The following is a 19,505-nucleotide window of genomic DNA, read 5'->3' on the forward strand; positions in this document are numbered from 1 at the left end:
GCATAGTAAAGACTTCCCCAACAAACCCATGCTGTGTCTGAATTATTAGTGCTGTCTTGTCTGGATGATTCTGCTGTGCTTCTTTAACTTTTATCTTTGACTTCTTTAACAGAAGTCAAACTAACAGGTCTTTAATTACTTGTGTCACCCTCTGATCCCCTTTTGTGAATTAGAGATAAATTTGCATAACTCCAGTCTGTCGGGACTTCCCCTGAATCCAAGAATGTACCCATAATTATGGCTAAAGGTTTGCTTACTTTCTTTGCCACCTCCTTTAATATAATTGGAGACCACCACATATCCCCGGAGCAATATGGCCTTAGTTGCTAATGCTCCTAAAAAAAAACCAAATAACAGTAATATAACTGGATAGATCCAAACTACCCCAGGTGCCTTTCTTATGTTTAACTTCAGTTTCTCCTCCACTTTGCTCTCAGTTATTACAAAATCATTTAAATCCCAGTTAGAGTTTGATAAACAACTGGCCCTCTCTTCCTTGAATAACTCCTCATGTGTGAATGTAGATGTAAAATACTCATTTAGTTTGGCAGCTATCTGAGAATGATCATCTATAGTCAATCCATTGATATCAAGTGGACTGATCTGATTCATCCCCTTCCTTTTAGAGTTTATATAAGTAAAGAAGTCTGTGCTGTTTTTCTTTGCATGCTGTGCCAAAGATTTCTCATGATCTGCCCTCGCTTGCGTAACCTCCTTTGTGATTTGATTACAGACTAACTTATATATACCATAGGCTTCGTGTCGCCTGACAATTTATGTACATCCCATGCAATTTTCTTCTCTGCTACGAGTCTCATTAGTTCATCTGAAATCCGTTTGGCCCTAAACCTAGAGCAGTATTTCTTAGTTGGAACAAAAATCCTAGTAGCTTCCAAAATTACTTCCTTGAATGCTTCCCATTTAGAATTTGCTGTTGGTAATATCATCGGTTGGTTCCACTGATACACTGATGTACAGAACTTAAAAAAATCTCTGAGACCAATGTAATCACATTTACGCAAGTAAAAACCCTTCCCTTTACCCCTGATGGTAGTTACATTTTGAAGTAAATCCCATATCAATACACTGTGATCACTGCCACCTAGTGGTTCCTTTATCTCCAAATTCTTAATGCATGAATAACCAATGCTGATAATCAGATCAAGAGTGTTTCTCTTGTTGCCTCTCTAACATGCTGCTGTAGAAAACAATCATCCAATAAATCCACAAAAGCTTTGCTAGTATGAGAGTTCGCAACCCATAAGTTCCAGTCTATATCTGGGAAGTTAAAATCCCCTATTATAAGACAGTCTGATTTTCTGGCTCACTCATTTCTGTATAATTGTTCATTGTACTCATCACAGTCATTAGGCCCATAACCAACTCCTACCCTCATTTTTGCTTTCCTAGTTCTTATGTCACACCAGACTCACTCAACATTGCACTGTCCATCTATGTCAACTGGATGCACATCTTTATACTTTATGTGTTTCTTAACTAACAAGATAACCTCTCCTCCCACCCTATCCTGTCTATCCTTTCTGTACACATTGTACTCCCCAAATTCCAATTCTCCATCCATTATATCTGAGTGACACCACATCTGTGATATTCCAACAGTATGTGCTTTGAATGTCTTAACCAGCACTTCAAATTCATCAAATTTATTTACTCTACTCCTAGCATTGGTGTACATGCAAGTATACATGCACCTGTTCTTACTCTTAGTTACTCTAACACAGCCCATGTATTTACTTGTTTCGTGACTCCCAGAACCTCCTAAAATCTCCAGCTACTGTTACCCTATTAGTCTGTGAATCCCCCCCCCCATACTAGCAGTTTTCTGACCCGCCTAATATTGCCTCAGTAGCATCAGCAAATATTCTTACACCTTTTCTATTTAAGTGTATCCCATTCCTGTAGAAGCAGTCTCTCCTGTTAACAAGCACAGACCATGCTGAGAAAAATTCTACCCCAAAACCCCGGGGGCTTACATCTGGTGAGTATGGGCTTGGCAAACCCAGGGTCCTGAGCTGGATGTCATCATTCTTCTCTTTCTTGGTGATTCCTTTCTACTTCTCTCTCTCTCTCTCAGGGTAACTCAGGGAAATTTTTTTGGCTGGTGCAGCATAAGCCTCAGGCTTCCTTGTACCATATGGCTAATAATAATAACAATAATGAGCCCTGCACAGTCTCTCCAGGTCCAAGTAGATTGACAAGGTTTTCATCATATACTCTCTCCTATCGTGTCTGGCAGGATTGCTGACACTTTGAAATTTAACTCCAACTCGCAACTTTTTTTTAAACATTGACCTGTACATGCTGAGTAAATCCGCAGATCACCTACACTTAATGTCATTAGTGTCAACGCATTATAGCCACAGCAGCTTATGTGCTGTTAAACCCCCATAACACACATTAGTGCCAACAGGTACAACGATATCACTTTTTATGCCCTTAAAAGATGATATCCGCTCTGCAACATCATCAACTTTTGTCCCTGGCAGATATACCCTGGTCCTATTTCACCTATCCTTTTTGGACAATATATTTCCCATTTCTCTGACAATTGAGTCACCGACAATAATTAGCTTCTGTGGGACCATCACATCCTGCACTGAAGATTGCCACTGTGTTGCCTGGTGCACAAAAGTGAGATCTGGCATTGAGTTGAGCAGCTGAGAGCTTGATGGGCCCCCATTTTAATTCCTTCGAGGGCATTTACCTGACTCTTCAACATCTCATAGATGCCCATCAGAATGCTGAGTTTCCGCCTAATTTCTTCACAATCTCTGTGCCTAGCACACACAAAGACATCCTCTGTAGCTAGATCATATCCTGTTCGAGAGAAATCCACAAACATGTCTCATTTTGCACATTTTTTTAGACTCTGATGCATTGGAGAATTGCTCTCTTCAGTTCTCCCCCAAACCACAGCACTTTTGCTACTTTGTGCAAGTTGCTTTGCTGCTCTAGTCTCTGGCATGATTTCCCTTTAAATACAATTTAATTAACAATAAAAATTAAAAGGATTTATAAATTTAATTGATTAATTGCCAATACTATAGTAAGCTAACAGATTCCTACTACAGTGGTATGTTATAACTTACTTAATATTATAACTTACTTAATGTATGTTATAACTTAATTTCATGTTATAACTTACTTTATCAAGTTCGAGATATACGTTACACTATTCCTATTGATACTACAACAATGGCAGCAAATTTTGAATGGTACAAGTTTTACCAATACTAAGTAATAACTTACAAAATTTCTATCTAAGTTCAAAATAAACTAAGTATCATAACTAGGAATATAAAGTTACTCTAGAAAATAAATTAATATGCCAATTAAGTCAATAAAATGGTAAAAATTTAAGAAAACTTCGCTATTAGCTGGAACCATAAAAACTTAGCCCACATGGAGATAATCTCGTTCCAAACTCCCTTTTCAACTTTTCAGATATTGATTGGAACTTTTGGGTTGGTCACTCATATATTAGCAGTACTTTTGTGGATTTCTTGAATGACTGGTTTCTACAGCAGCATATTAAGAAAGCAACCATTCTTGATTTGAACATCAACAGTGATTCTTCATGCTTTAAGAATTTGCAGAAGAAAAATTTGTTCTCAATCTTCTACAATCAGGCATACATATCACTTCTGATATGAATGCCTGACTGTAGAAGATTGAGAACAAAGAATTGAGAAGATTGAATGTGTGGTGTAGCCTACCTGTGCTAATTGTTCAGCTTCAAATCATTCCTCATCTCATTCTGTGCATAGTAATTAATGTGAATTGTTTCAGATGTCATGGCAGTTGGAAAGAGACTTTTTTTTTAATGCTTCTGTTGGGATGTGACTCTCTGTGAGGAGCGTCTTTGTGTTTTTCTCTTCCTTCACCTTCTGACTAGTCTTCTTGTTTTCTTTCATCTTTTCTCTTCTTTCTGTACCTTTCTTCGCACTACTATAGCATTTTTATCATTAGAAGATTAACCAGCTTGGTTTGTAAGCATCAGTACTAGATAATAGATTCCTAGACTGGCTCCACATGTCAGGGATGTAAACTAGCTTGCCATGTCCACTAGTCACTCAACATGAACAACATAATCCAACACTACACTATGATACACATTCACTACTGCACTGATTGTCTTTTATCTGTATGGTGTCTACACAGAAACACATGGAGTTGCCATGGTTTGGCTGGGGCTGCTCACTGCAATAAATAAATGTCCTTTCTGTATACATCATACTTCCCATCTGCATCCCTTATATTTGAACGATACCATGTCTCTAATATCCCCACAATGTCTGCATTTAAATGACTTGGCCAGCACTTTAAATTCATCAAATTGATTTACTGTGCTCCTAGTATTCGCCTATTCTTAGTTACTTTAATACAGCCCATGTATTTCCTTGTTCCATCATGAACCACAGCAGGCCTTTGAATCCCTGGTATCTTGCTTTCTGGGCTGCTGCATATTCCAATAGAAGCAGTTCAAGAATCACTTTCACATCTGTCTGTGGCTATTCTTGTTAGTCTGTTTAATCCTCCCTTAAGCTAGCAATTTTCTGACCCACTTAACAATGCTGCGTCGACAGCATCAGCACACATTTTTGCACTACTAGAGCTATTTAAGTGTATTCCATCCCTGTAGAAGCAGTTGCTCCTATTAACAAGCACATATCATGCTGAGAAAAATTCTACCCCGTGAGGCTTGCACAATCTCTCTCTCCCCCTCCCACCCCCACCATCCTGCCTGAGCAGAAATGCAGACTCTTTCAAATTTAACCCTAACTCATGACTTTTTCTTAACATTGCTTTGTACTGGTTTAAGTCCTCAGATCTCCTACTCTTACTGTCATTAGTGCCAATGTGTACAGCAACATCACCTTTCATGTCCTTAAAATATCTGCTCTACAACATTATATCTTTTGTCCCTGGCAGATATACCCTGGTCCTATTCCACCTATCCTGTTTGTGCAATGTATTTCCCATTTCCCTGACAATAGAGTCACCAAAAATGGTTGCATCCTGTGGGTCCAGTGCATTCTGCTTTGGTGGTTGCCATTGTGTTGCCTGATTCGCAAGTGCAAGCTCTAGCTTTGAGGTAAGCAGCTGACCTTGATGGACCCAACTTAATTCCTTCAAGGGCATCCACCCTGTTCTTAAAGCTCCCATAAACACCCATCAAAATGCTGAGGTGATGCCTAATAGCCTCACACTCTATATCGAACACACACATAGATAGATCTGCAACCATCAAAGAAGTAGTACATTTCATGAGGCCATGATTTAGAGAATAACCACCCCCTCCTCAGTTTTCCGAGCCACAGCACTCTGTATATAAATACAAAGAAGGAAACAGAATCAGATCAGAACCTCATATAATGGATGTGTGATAAATTCTTAGATAACCGAGCTGACATTGCTGATGAATTGAATGGGTATTTTCTTCGATCATTATTTTTAGTTTCTCTTTGTTATATATGAAATTGGCAATATTTTAATCACAGAAGATTGTTAGAAAAACTTTCTACAGGTACCTGAAGTCGATGGCATATATCTAGTAACAGTCATTGAAACATTAAGATTAATTATGAAGTTGTCACTGATTGCTCAGGAGAGATTGAATTGGAGAAATGCCATATTGCCAATGCATTAAAGATATTTCTAAGAGGAAAGTGGGTACTACAAACTCATCATTCTGACCTCGTTAATCATTGAAATTCATGGCAGCAAGAAATACGGTGAGGGGGGGTGCACCTAGATGGAAATGGTATTCTGAAGTTAACATGCTGTGGCTTTATAAAGTGAAAATTTTGTTTAACCAATCCATTTTGATAGTCAGTAATAAACTGGATATTATAGAAATTAATTAGCATTAGCATTAGTAGAGGCATTTGATGCAAGACAGCAAGCTTATGCAGCATCAGCCAAAAAAAAATAATAATAAATAAATAAAAAATAACCACTTCCACTTCAGCCCTCTGTTCGTTCGCAATACCTGTCCAGCTGAGCCTTAAACTTATTCAGGCTATCAACCCCCACGACAAGGGATGGAAGTCTGTTCCACCAACCAACCACCCGCTGGCTAAAGGCAAATTTCTTCACGTCTATCCTACATCTGTCGTTCCTGAATTTGAATTTATGCCCTCTCAGGTGATTATTCTGAGCAAGAGGAAGAATCCCATCAGCATTGAGCATGCTCAAACCATTCAAAGCTTTATACACCTCTATCAAATCACCTCGCTGGTGCCTAGTCTCCAGACACTGAAATTTGCAAAACTTAAGCCTTTCTTCGTAAGAGCACCCCTTTGTTCCATTCACCAATCTTGTCGCCCTTCTCTGTACTCGTTCCAGCATCTCTACATCCTTCTTGAAATGAGGCCTCCAGACCTGTATACAGTACTCTAGGTGTGGCCTGACCATTGCCTTATTCACGGGAATAATCACCTCCTTATCCCTGCTAGAAAAATTCCTATATATCATCGACAATACACCATGAGCTACTCTTGGAGCCCGTCTGCACTGCTCAGAAAACTTCATATCTGCCTGCACAACCACCCCCAGGTCCCTTTCATTCTCTACCACTGTCAGTGTAGTACCACAGAGTTGATACGTTGCTCTGGGGTTGCTGTTTCCCATATGTAGTACTTTACATTTGTCAATGTTAAACTTCATTTGCCACACCTCTCAGCCCATCCGCTCAGCCTTTCCAGATCCTGTTTCAGTAGCATAGTGTTAGTAGTGTCCTTGACAACCCTGCCAACCTTCGTATCGTCTGCAAACTTGGACATTAAGCTTGATATACCATCATCAATATCATTTATAAATACAGAAAACAATAATGGACCCAATACTGAACCCTGAGGGACTCCACTAATAACATTAGTCCACGATGAGCAGTGTCCATTGATTACCACTCTCTGTCTTCTCCCCCTCAACCACCCCTTTATCCCTAGCAGCAATTTGCCTCCAATTTGTGCAGCAGTCTTCCATGTGCAACAGTATCAAAAGCCTTTCTAAGATCCAAGTATATAATATCAAAGTTATTCCCTGCATCCAGTTCTTTTGTGACTGCATCATAGTATCCAATCAAATTGGTCAGGCAAGACTTCCTCTTAACAAAACCATGCTGTGTCTGAGCTATAACTGAAGTCTTGTCTAGATGATCCTGCAGTGCTTCTTTAACCAGTGCCTCCATTAATTTTCTGGGAAAAGAAGTTAAACTAACAGGTCTATAATTACTTGTGTCGCCCTTTTATCCTCCTTTGTGAATTGTGGTCATTTGCACATCTCCAGTCCATGGGTACTTCCCCCGAGTCCAAGGAAGCTCTCATAATTATGGCTAAGGGTTTACTTACTTCCTTTGCTGCCTCCTTTAATATAACTGGATAGGTCCCATCCACCCCAGGTGCCTTTCTTTTATTTATCTTCAACAATTTCTCCTCCACTTTACTCTCAGTTATTACAAGATTTTCTAGCTTACTGTCAGAGTTGAATACACCTCTGGCATTCCCCTCGCTGAATAACTCCTCATGTGTGAATGTCGATGCAAAATATTCATTTAGTTTGTTAGCTACCTGAGCAGAATCATCAACAGTTGACCCATCGATATCAAGTGGACCAATCTGATTCATCCCCTTCCTTCTAGAGTTTACAATTTTTACATTGCTCTTTTGATTTTTGCAAATCATTTAGCTCAGTCCAACACGAGAGGTTAATCTATTAGGTGGAATATGTTGGACCACAGACTAATAATATTTTAGGGCAGAAAGCCCCAACCTATGTAAAATTCAAACTATGACATTAATTAGTGCACTTGCATCATTACTACATAGTTGAAATTTTTTATACAAACTGAAGTGTGCACATTGGCATCATTATTTTAACCTCTCATATTGTGAAATCCTTCATGAGTTTCTCTCCTTATGCTTCAAATGAGTAACACTTCCCAATTAGAGAAGACTACTGTTACTTATTTTCAGCTGAACACCACCACTCAGACAACACTTAGGCTTCTTTAATGAGGGTGCATTACTTATTTGAAGTATAAGGAGGGAAACTGGTGAAGTTTAATGAGATGATACAATAATAATAACAATGTGTAAACTTTGGTTGGTCAAAAAAATTCAACTATGTAGTAATCATGCAAATGCACTAACTAACGTCATAGTTGGAATCACAGCTGAGATCCTTAAATGGATTTCAGGGTAATTGCAAGAGAGGAAGAAGATTAATGATTAAATTTAGATTATCAGAATGGGATCCCTGGAACCACTGTTTCTAATCACACTTTAAAATATTAAATGGCATAAGCCAGAATGGTAGAGGTACTTAGCCACTATGAGGAAATATTAGAGAAGAAACAAAATGAGGTTATTGATAAGAAAGATAAAGACAGATCAGAAAGGAAGCACATAGCTAGTGAAATTCACCTCTTTCAAGCACAGAAGGAAATTATGAAAATAAGGTAAAGCAATCAGTGCAAAGAATAAGAAAAAAAAAAAAAAATTCTGGAATCACAGAATTTTCTGTAATTTTGATGAATGGAAAAATCTGGAAATGTTAATTAATGTACAAATTGAGAGGGAATGAGCACTTACCACTTGATGATCATGCTCAGGTAGCTGACATTGATAGAAAGTTACCAATGGGTTTGGTCTGTTAGATTATTTAGTGGCCGTTCTGCGAACACTATCTTAGAGCTGTACCCTTGAAATGTAAGGAAGATCAGATCTTGCCATGATGTATATCATAACCTCAAAAGGCATCAATCATACTGCATGATGGAAGAAATTGTGAGGGTGTGGGGGTTGCCGGAGCTTTGCTCTAGTGACTAATATTGATTCCACCACTTCAAATCTCCAATAAGCAAAGTGGTGGTAACACAGAGGGGCAGCATTCCTCTATGACACCTCGACCCCTGCTTGCATTGGATCGCACCTCGGTTGTCGCCTCCAGTATTTCAGGACTTGCACATGGGATTATACCTAGGGTTGCTAACAGTCTCACCGTTCCTTGCTGGGGCCAGTTTTCTCCCCACCCTTTCTTTTTTTTTCAATTTTTTATCCTGTATTCTAGTCGCTGAATGCACACAATTTGTGGCATAATATGCATGATCCCTGTTATCTGACCATCATAATGAGTTAACTGAATGCAAATAGAATGTGAGGCCAATAAATGAAAGAATGTTGTTGTCATCTGTAGTTCAACCACTTCCTTGAGTTGCACTCAGTATTAATGCAACTGTCTTTTATTTAACATCCATATGCAAGATACCTCATCGAAAGGTTAGAGATAAAAAGGGAATATACACAGCAGAATTAAATTTCTCACTTCTCCTTTTTTTTTTCCTCAACTGTTTTTATAATAGATTTTTGTAGTAAATCTGTAGATATTCAAGATTGCAAAAAGAATTAGCAACAGAAAGTAAGCAAGCATAGTTTAAATAGATATGATTTGTATATACAGATTCTGAGAGGAAAAAATTTAAATTAAAGAACATGTGGGAATATATATGGTGGCTGTCACACCACACATATATCCTTCATTCCTAATAAATCAATGTATCAGTTCTTTTAATGATCAGAACACATTAAATTACAAGTTGTTGTATTTTTCTGCAATCATAAATCACTATGAATATATAGATATAATAGTTATTTTTCTGTTATTTATTTCCAGTTATTTTATGATTTTTCTCCATTCCCCCCCCAGATAAAATGAAATCAGTTACAGTTGTGCCACTGCAGATTAGGACTGAAGATATACGAATTGAAGGAACATGGAATGGTTTTAATATTACTTGGAAGCCCATTTCAAATATCAATTATGGAACAGTACTTTATGAGATGAAACTTGATGATCCTACAGAATCTCATATTGCAGTAAGTATTGATTATTTATATGAGGCAAATTATGTTGCTGTTGTTGTTGTTATTTGGTTTTTAGGAGCATTAACAACTAACACCATATTGCTCTGGGGATATGCGGTGGTCATTCCCTGACCTTTTCATCCCCCATATTTGGTGGATCATGGGCTCTAACCCTGTCTAATCAAGAAGCATGTGCTACACACTGCTGCTTCTGCCCACCTGGCTGCGGAGGCACCTGCAGGCAAATTATGAACATGAAAATAACACTGTGATAAGAGTTTTGTGAAGTGTAATCAACCCCAATCTCTTCCATTATGTGTTATGAATAATATTATTCATGCATTATTTGTGATTATTCATGCATTAACAATTTGCAGATAAAGGAACCACTGGGTGACAATGATCACAATGTATTGATATGGAAATTACTTAGGGATGTAACTACCATCAAAGCTAAAGGGAAGGGCTTTTACTTTCGTAAAGGTGATTACAGGGGTTTCAGACAGTTTTTAAATTCTGTACACTGGGATCAACTGATGATGTTACCAACGTTGAATTCTAAATGGGAAGCTTTCAGGGACTTAATCTTGGAGGCTACTAGGCTTTTCATTCCCACTAAGAAATACTTAGTTGGAATGAAAAGCTTAGTAGCCTTTATCAAGTTGAAGGTTCAGGCCTAAATGGATGTCACATGAATTAATGAGACTTGCAGCAGAGAAGAAAAATGTATCAAATGCATGTAAATTATCAGGTGACACAGAAGTTTATGGCAGATATACATTTGTAATCAAGTCACAAATGAGGTTAGGCAGGCGAAGGCAGATTACGAGAAATCTTTGGCAAAGGATGCAAAGAGTTCTTTACTTATGTAAACTCTAGAAGGAAAGAGATGAATCAGATTGGACCACTTAACATAGATGGGCTGACTGTTGATGATCATGCTCAGGTAGCTGATAAACTGAATGAGTATTTTGCATCTACATTCACACATTAGGAGTTATTCTCAATAAGGGTAATGCCAGAAGTTTATCAAACTCTAACAGGGAGCTGAGTGATTTTGTAATAACCGAGAGCAAAGGGGAGGAGAAATTGTTGAAGTTAAACATAAGTAAGGTACCTGGGGTGGATGAGATCTATCAAGTTATATTAAAGGAAGCAGCTAATGAAGTAAGCAAACGCTTAGCCATAATTATGAGATCTTCCTTGGACTCAGGAGAGATCCCCATGGACTGGAGGTCTGCAAATGTATCACCAATTCACAAAGGTTGTTTAAAAGGTGACACAAGTAACCAGTAGCAGATTAAGGATAGTTGGGGCCCCTAGGCAAATTATATTTGGGGCCCCCCCCAAAAAAAAAAAAGAATAAAAAATAAATAAAAGTTAGGTGGCAAATAAATGAAATTTTGTACTTTTCAATTTTTTGCTTAAATTTTCGCTTAAATTAAACAAGATTTCTATGATATTTACTGAAAACATTAATCTATTTTAGAACACTATAGGAAAATGTCTTGGCTTGGGGGGCCCCTAGGCATGTGCCTCATTGCCTTAATGGGTAATCCGCCACTGCAAGTAACTATAAGAACTGTTGGTTTAACTTGTGTTCCAGGGAAAATAATGGAGTCACTGGTTAAAGAAGCATTGCAGGATCATCTAGATTATCTTCAGTCCTTGAGGTTGTCACAGACATTCTCTCAGATATGCAAGACAAGCTGTACTTGCTACCTGGGAGTCTATAGAACTGATATTCAGGTGACATTCAAGTCAAGTCGATCCAACTTCGGCGAAGTTGGGTCGACTTGACTTGAATGTCACCCGAATGTGCATGGACGGTCCGTAACAGCCAAATTCTTCACTGTGGTGCAACTGTTAGTAATCCTAGGTATAACCTCCATGCACAAACACACTGTAAGTGGCAACCCAGGTGTGAATCAACATAAGCAGGAGTCAAGGTGTGGTGACAACACCACATGGAGGAATGCTCTGTGTTACCAGGCAATACTAGGTGGTAGTTGACTCTCATCAAATACCACCACTTCGTTTATTGGAGGCTTGAAGTGGGGTAACCCATGTTTAGTCTCCAGAGCTAAGTTACAGTCAGCCCTTCCCCATCTCTTCCCTGGGTTCAGCCCTTCCATCATGTAGTATGACTGATGGCTTTGCAGGTTACGATGAACATCATGGCGAGATGCAGTCTTCCTTATATTTCAAGGGTACAGCTCTAAATTGGTGTTTACAGGTCAGCTGCTAGTTAGTACACTGTATCTAACCTATTGGTAACTCTTTAGGCGGCTTCCAGATCATCTAGCGCATAATTTTGCTACCTCTACTCTGCCAGACAGCGAATGGAGGGAGTCCCAAGTAGTGTGTATGCAGGGGGCATTGTCGAGGCCACATTATGTCAAATATCTTGGTATATTCTTACCATGTGTATGCAATATCCAAAAATTTTATTACTTCTTACAGCATGTCCCCCCTGCCATTTTTGTTACTATTTAATACACCACAAATTGTCAAACTACTAGAGTAAGCTTATCTGCAAAAAGATTTAAATCTCCCAAACACTTCCTAGTTCATTTCACAAAGATATGTGTTCTAAATTCTAATCTCAACTATGTCCATTTCCACTTACAGTCTTCCCAACCCCATGTACTTTTTTCTGACTGCTTCTCAGTTATCAGTTGACTCAACTACTGCTCATCTCAGCTGCCCAAATTATTCACTGTATGATTCCTTTTGCCTCAAAGGTGGTACTTGTGCATATGTCCATTTCGATATTCCCTGTCAGAGACTGGTAATTTGGAATCTCATCTTTTTGATGTTTTCTGGCTTAAAATCTCTTTACCTCATTGTATCAAATTCATCTGTTGTCTCTACCGTTCTCCCAATTCCACTAATCACTTGGAGCTCTTTGACTTCCTCTCTTTGCAACTTGACTTTCTGCAGTCCAACTTTCCTAAGAGTGAGGTAATTTTCCTTGGTGATTTTAATATTCACAACTCCAGCTGGCTTCCGTTTTCTAATCATACCGACCCAGCTGGTCAAAATGCTGAGGCTTTTGCTAATGATTTTGCACAGATTATTCATTTACCTACAAGAGTACCGGACAATCCTAACCATACTGCCAACATGCTTGATCTTTTTCTCACAAACAACCCTTCTAAGTACATGGTCGAAGTCAATGGTCCTTTAGGCGCATCAGATCACAACTTGATGATTGTCTCTTCTCCAATTTAGCCTCTATTCCCAACCTCGTATTGTTTGGCATTACAAGAATGCAAAATGGGATGACCTGCAAGATTACTTTTCTTCTTTTCCTTGGTTAGATTACTGTTTCAAAACTTCTGATGTCAGTGTTTGCTCAGATCGTGTCAGTGAAACTATTCTTCAAGGAATGGAATCCTTTATTCCACACTCCACTTTAAAGGGTGCCTCCATAGCCAGGTGGGAAGGAGCAGCAGTGCGTAGCACATGCTTCTTGATTTAGACCAGGGTTCGAGCCATCACCACCAAATACGGAGGATGCGGAAAGGTCAAGGAATGACCACCGCATATCCCGGAGCAATATAGCATTAGTTGCTAATGCTCCTAAAAACCAAATAACAAACAAACAAACAATCCACTTTAAAATCACATCCTTTATCTAAACCTTGGTGTTCCAATAAATGTGCTAAGGCTGCTCAAGAGAAGAACATTGCATATTGTAATTGACTTGTTTCCAATTCTACAGTTTCATTTTCTGCCTATACTAAAGCTCACAACAATCGTAAAGCAGTTATTAATCAGTCAAAACTAGATTTTGAACAGGCTAAAATTAGAAAACTTGCTTCTTGCCCTAATGATAGCTGAGCATTCTGGTGTCTTGCCAAAGCTATTGGCCACAAATTTTGCCCATCTCTGCTCCCACTTCTGTCAAAACCAGATGGTTCTATTGCCACTTCAGCCAAGGATAAAGCTGACCTGCTAGCATCCTATTTCATTTTTTCAACTCATGTATTAATGATCTTGGTAAAACACCTCCCAACATGCTTCATTGAATGCCTCCTGTGGTCTTCCTCCAAAAGGATGTCAGAAGGATTTGGATGAATCTTGATGCTAAGAAAGCTCCAGGTCCTGATGATATTACTCCACTTGTTCTCAAAACCTCTGCTCCTGAACTTACTCCTGTTCTTTGCCGCCTTTTTTCACTTTCTTATTCCAAAGGTGTGTTTCCTTCTGCTTAGAAATTTGCTCATATCCAGCCAGTTCCTAAAAAGGGTGACAAATCCCTTCCATCCAATTATCGTCACATTGCAATTACTTCTACTCTTCCTAAAGTAATGGAGAAATCAATTAACTGCCAACTCTTCATTATCATCATCAGCCATTTTCAATCCACTGCAGGATGGAGGCCTCTCCAGCAACTTTCCAGTTCCTTCTGTTTTGAGCACTGGCCATCCATTTACTACCCAAAAACTCATGAATTTCATCTATCCATCTCAGCCTTTGTCTTCCAGTTTTCTTCTAGCTCCTCTTGGGTACCATTCTGTTATTTTCTTAGTCCATCTGTCATCATGTCTTCGAGCTATGTGTCCTGCCCAAGACCATTTTAGTTCTTTAGTTTTGATGAGAATGTCCTTTACTTGAGTTTGCTGCCTAATCCATGTGTTTCTCTTCTTATCTAACAGTCTGATTCCCAATATGATTTGTTCTATTCTTCGCTATGTAGTTCTCAGCTTCTCTTCCATAAGTCATGGTGGGGAGTATACATTGATTCATTATTTTACTTTTCAGACAAACTGGGATATTGCTCTTCAGTATGTGACTATATTTGCTGAATGCTATCCATCCAAAATTTATTCTTCTCTTGACTTCCAGCCATTTATCATTATTACAGCTAATAACTTGACCCAGATAAGTATATGACTCCACCTTTTCAATTACTGCTCCTTCAATCATTATTTCCCTTTCCGTGGCATACTTGTTCATCATTACTTTTGTTTTAGCCATATTCATCTTTAGTCCAAAATCCTTACTAACTGTGCATAACTGATTAAGATTTTCCTCTAATTCTTTGGGATCATGGCCTATGACCACAATGTCATCTGCAAATCGTAAATGGTTTAGGTACTCTCCGTTCACATTGACTCCTTTCTGCGACCAGTCTAATCTTCTGAAAGTTTTCTCAAGGGCAGCAGTAAACAGCTTCGGAGATATTGTGTCTCCTTATCGAACTCCTTTCTTGATTTTAAATTTGCTACTGTCTTTGTCTAGGCTAATAAAGGAGGTAGCACTCTTATATATATTCTTCAAAATCATAATATATGGGGTATCTATGCCTTGTCTTTCCAGTGCCCGAAACATTGCCTTATGCTGTATGGAGTCAAATGCCTTTTCATAATCCACAAATGCCAGGCATAATGGTGTTTTATATTCGTTTGCTTTCTCCATTAGCTGTGATATTGCGTGAAGGTGATCCATAGTTGAGAATCCTGTCCTAAAGCCAGCTTGCTCTTTCAGTTAATTCTCATCAAGTATTCTTTCTAATCTGTTAGTAATGACCCTTGTGAACAACTTGTAGATGTGGGATAACAAGCTAATTGGTCTATAATTTCCAATTTCTGATTTATCTCCTTTCTTATGCAGCTAAACTATGATTGCATTATTCCACTGCTTAGGCATCACACCTTTTCTAATGCACTTTGTGAAGAGCCTTGCCAGTTTTTGTGTTATGTCTCTTCCTCCCAATTTTAACAACTCTACAGTAACTTCATCTTCCCCCGGGGCTTTCTGATTCTTCATTTTCTTCAATGCATGTTCTACCTCATCAGGAAGAATATCGGGTATGTCGTATGTGTTGCTACTTTGCAATCCATCCTCCCCACTGCTGGTATCATTCCCTCGCTCCTTGTATAATTCTCTATAGTAGTCTTCTGCTATTTGAATTATGCCTTCTCTGCTGTTTATAAATACACCATCGCTATTCTTCAGTTTCAGTATCATTTGTCTTTCTGTATTACTGCTCATGGCAGCTGATTTAAATTCTTTGTTTTCCTTTAATGCTTGTTCTACTTTTCTTGTGTTAAATCTTCTTATGTCCTCTCTGAGTCTCTTTCTAATGGCTTTACATAACTCAGTATACTCAATTTTCTCCCTGTCAGTGTTTTTCTTGCTCTTCATTTGTCGTCTTCTGTTCATCATGACAAGTGTTTCTTGACCAATTTCTTCTTTGGATTTCTGTTTCCCTATAGGTTTCTTGGGCTTTATCACTTTCAGAAAGTTGTAATATTCCTCGTCTATATCTTGGTCCTGAGCAGTCTGCAGAAGCTCAAACTTGTTCTTAAGTTCCAGTACATACTGCTTTTTCTCCTCCTCTGTTATCTCAAAGACCTTTGTATTATTTTCTCGAGTCAGTTTTTTCCTTTCCTACATCTATATCAAGTGTACATCTTACCATTCCGTGATCACTTCCAACATTTACCTTATTCAGGACGGTAACATCATTCACAAAATATCTTCTGTTAGTGAGGATGAAGTCGATTTCATTAGTTGTTAATCCATTTGGACTCTTCCATGTCCACTTTCTGTTCACCCTTTTCTTGAAAAATGTGTTCATTACTGACAGTCCTTGAGATTCTGCAAATTCCACAAGTCTTTCACCTCTTTTATTTCTTTCACCAATTCCAAAATTTCCTATAGTTCCTCTTTCTGTGCTGTTTTGCCTTTTTCCAACCTTAGCATTGAAGTCCCCCATAATAATAGTGTAGTGGGTTTTCTGCTCATCTAGAAGACTCTCAATTTCGGTGTACATTTCTTCAACCTCTTCATCATCATGGCTCGATGTTGGTGCATAAATCATTATAATCTTTAGCTTGTACCTCTTAGAAATCTTGAGTATTAGTCTTGACACCCCTTGGTGATGTACTTTTGAATTTCAAAATGTTGTTTTTAACATCTTTATGGACCAGAAACCAAACTCCACCTTCACTCCTTTCACTGTTTCCATTGGTGTACAGCAGATTTCCACTTGATAAACTTATAAGTGATTCATTTCTTCTTCTTGTTTCAGCCAAACCGATGATATTCCAATTCACATTTTCTAATTCCTTTTCCAGCTCTAATATCCTGTCTTCACCGATGAGTGATCGTACGTTATAACAGGCCAAGTTCAGTTTCCGTGCATGCCAACTCTTAAACTACCTAAAAACTTTCCATCTGATCAATGATCGCCAGTATGGATTCCGTCAGTGTCGATCCACAGGTGATATTCTGGTTTATGTTACACATTTATGTACAAATTCAAATTCAATTTTGGGTAACTAATTTTCCCTGATGTATTCCGTGGGTCGTGCATTCGTCTAGACCAAATTCCATCCTAATATCATTGGTGAATTCTTCAGAGATCTGGAGTAGTTGCTGGAGGTGCTTCTTGGTTCCCACATAGAGATTGATATCATCCATGTACATCGGGTGGGTGAGGGTATATACAGGTTCTTTCTTTCTTCTTTGTGGTTATATCCATACATGCTGCCGTTAAGCATGGCGGATAGCGGGTTGAGTGCTAGACAGAACCACAGTGGGCTCAGGGCATCTCCCTGAAAGATTCATCTTCTAATGGGGATTGGCCTGGTATTATGATGTTCTCGACCTTAATGGTGACACTTCATTTCACCATTGTTGCTCCTAAGAAGTTTGTCACTATCGGATTGATCTTGTAGATCTTCAGGGTCTCTATTAGCCAGCTATGAGGTACAGAGTCGAAGGCCTTGCGGTAATCAATGTAGGCTGTGTATAGGTTGCGGTGCTTCTTGTACTCTTGCTCCATAACTGCGGCATCTATGGTTAATTACTCCTTGCACCTCTGCTTGCACCCTTTCTGCTGTTCGGCCATTATGTTCTGACTCTCTAAGTGGTCTGATATCTTCTTGGTTATGCAGCTTGTCAGGATCTTGTGCGTTGTTGGGAGGTAGGTGATTGGCCTGTATTTCACTGGGTTTCTTGTATCTTTGTCTTTAGGCTTCAGATATGTGACTCCTTCGGTGAGAAACTTCGGGATTGTCTCCGTGTGCCTTATCATTCAAGTGAATGATAAGGCACACGGCACCTGCTCTGCTAGGTGCTTGTGTGTGCAGGTGAGCTTCTTGTACCAGTAGTTGTGGATGTTATCAATTCCTGGGGTTTGCCAGTTGTAGGCGTTCCTGATCGACTGTTTTACTTCTTCTCAAATCTCCCACTCTTTCATCTCTTTTATGTCCTTGCTTTTCTTCCATTCTACTTCTATCCAGGGTGCTCTGCTGTTATGTCTTACTTCACTGCTCCAGATATTTCCCCAGAACTCCTCGATCATCTCCTTATCGGTTGGTCCGTTTCCTGCTTTCTCATCTTCACCCAGTTTCCTGTAGAGGGCTCTTTGATCCTCATTGAAGATTTGGTTGTTTATTTTTCTCTGGGAGCTCTGTTTGTATTGGTGTAGTCTCTTGCTGAGTGTGAGGAGGTTCTGCTTCAGGGGTGTCCAAGTACTCTCCTATTCTCTGATTTCTGGTCTCGTTTGCTGTGGACGCTGTCTTTCTTGAGGATGCTCTTCATCTTTACAGTCAGTTTCTTACGTCTATTACCCTGTTGGTACTGGGTCAACTGACCTATCTTGACTCTTAATTCTTCTTCTATCTTCTGCTGAAGTTTTTTTTTCCAAGCTGGCGGTTCATTCTGTTTTCGGTTCTTCTGCTGCTGGTCTCATTTCTTTTCCATTAATCCTAGTAGCTACTATGGCAGCACAGTATACGGCTGTGTGGATATCCTCCAACGTTACACCATTGTTGTCAAGGTAATGTAGTATTATTTCCAAGCATTATTGAAGTGGTCTGTTACTCTTCACAGGATTTTATCACGTGGGTTCTTGTGGGGTCCATTCCTTCCAAAATTTGTGAGGGCCTTCTTCCACTCATCTTCCATTCTGGAAATAATGACTTCATCTCTTTCCACTTCAGCTACTCTGGGTTGTATTTCTTCTTGCTCTTCCTCCTCTGGTTCCATGGTATGCTGTTCATCCTCTGGTTCCATAGAAAATTCTACCCCTTGAGCCTTGCACAATCTCTCCAGGGCTGAATTGATTGACAAGGCTCTCATCATATACTCTCTCCTATCGTGTCTGGGCAGAATTGCAGACACTTTCACATTCAACCCTAACTCAACTTTTTTTCAACATTGACCTGTACTTGTTGAGTAAATCTGCAGATCTCTTACTCTTAATGTCATTGGTTCTAACTAATATCAGTCTCCCAGCGTAATAGAGCCGCACTCGCTTCCACCAAGGTGGGATTCGAGCCCGGGTCCATCAGGCTGGTAGTGCAGTGTCTTAACCACTGGACCATCACGCTCCCTTTATTATTATTTTTATTATTGTGCAAGGAATCCTGAGGCTTATGCTACACCAGCAAAAAAAAAATTTTCTGAATTACCCTGAGAGAGAGAGAGAGAGAGAGAGAGTGAGAGAGAGAGAGAGAGATTATAACACTTTAGTTTATACCTTTTAGAAATCCTGAGTAGTAATCTTGACACCCTTGGTGATGTACTTTTGAATTCCAAAATGTTGTTTTTTATATCTTTATGGACCAGAAAGTCAACTCCACCTTTCCTCTTTTC

General features: G+C 39.1%; 1 protein-coding gene across 1 annotated transcript in view; it reads left to right on the plus strand.

Annotated features, from left to right (window-relative positions):
- The window catches only part of LOC150091323 (proto-oncogene tyrosine-protein kinase ROS-like), a 712,204-nt gene that overhangs the window by 374,901 nt on the left and 317,798 nt on the right, over positions 1–19,505 (plus strand). The window contains exon 18 of the mRNA XM_090389969.1: positions 9,730–9,899. Within this exon, the coding sequence (XP_090246095.1) occupies positions 9,730–9,899 (170 nt within the window). The remainder of the gene's footprint in view (positions 1–9,729; positions 9,900–19,505) is intronic.

This window comes from Mastigoproctus giganteus, chromosome 1 (assembly GCF_048544385.1).
Source record: "Mastigoproctus giganteus isolate SK-2022 chromosome 1, ASM4854438v1, whole genome shotgun sequence".
Taxonomy (NCBI): domain Eukaryota; kingdom Metazoa; phylum Arthropoda; class Arachnida; order Uropygi; family Thelyphonidae; genus Mastigoproctus; species Mastigoproctus giganteus.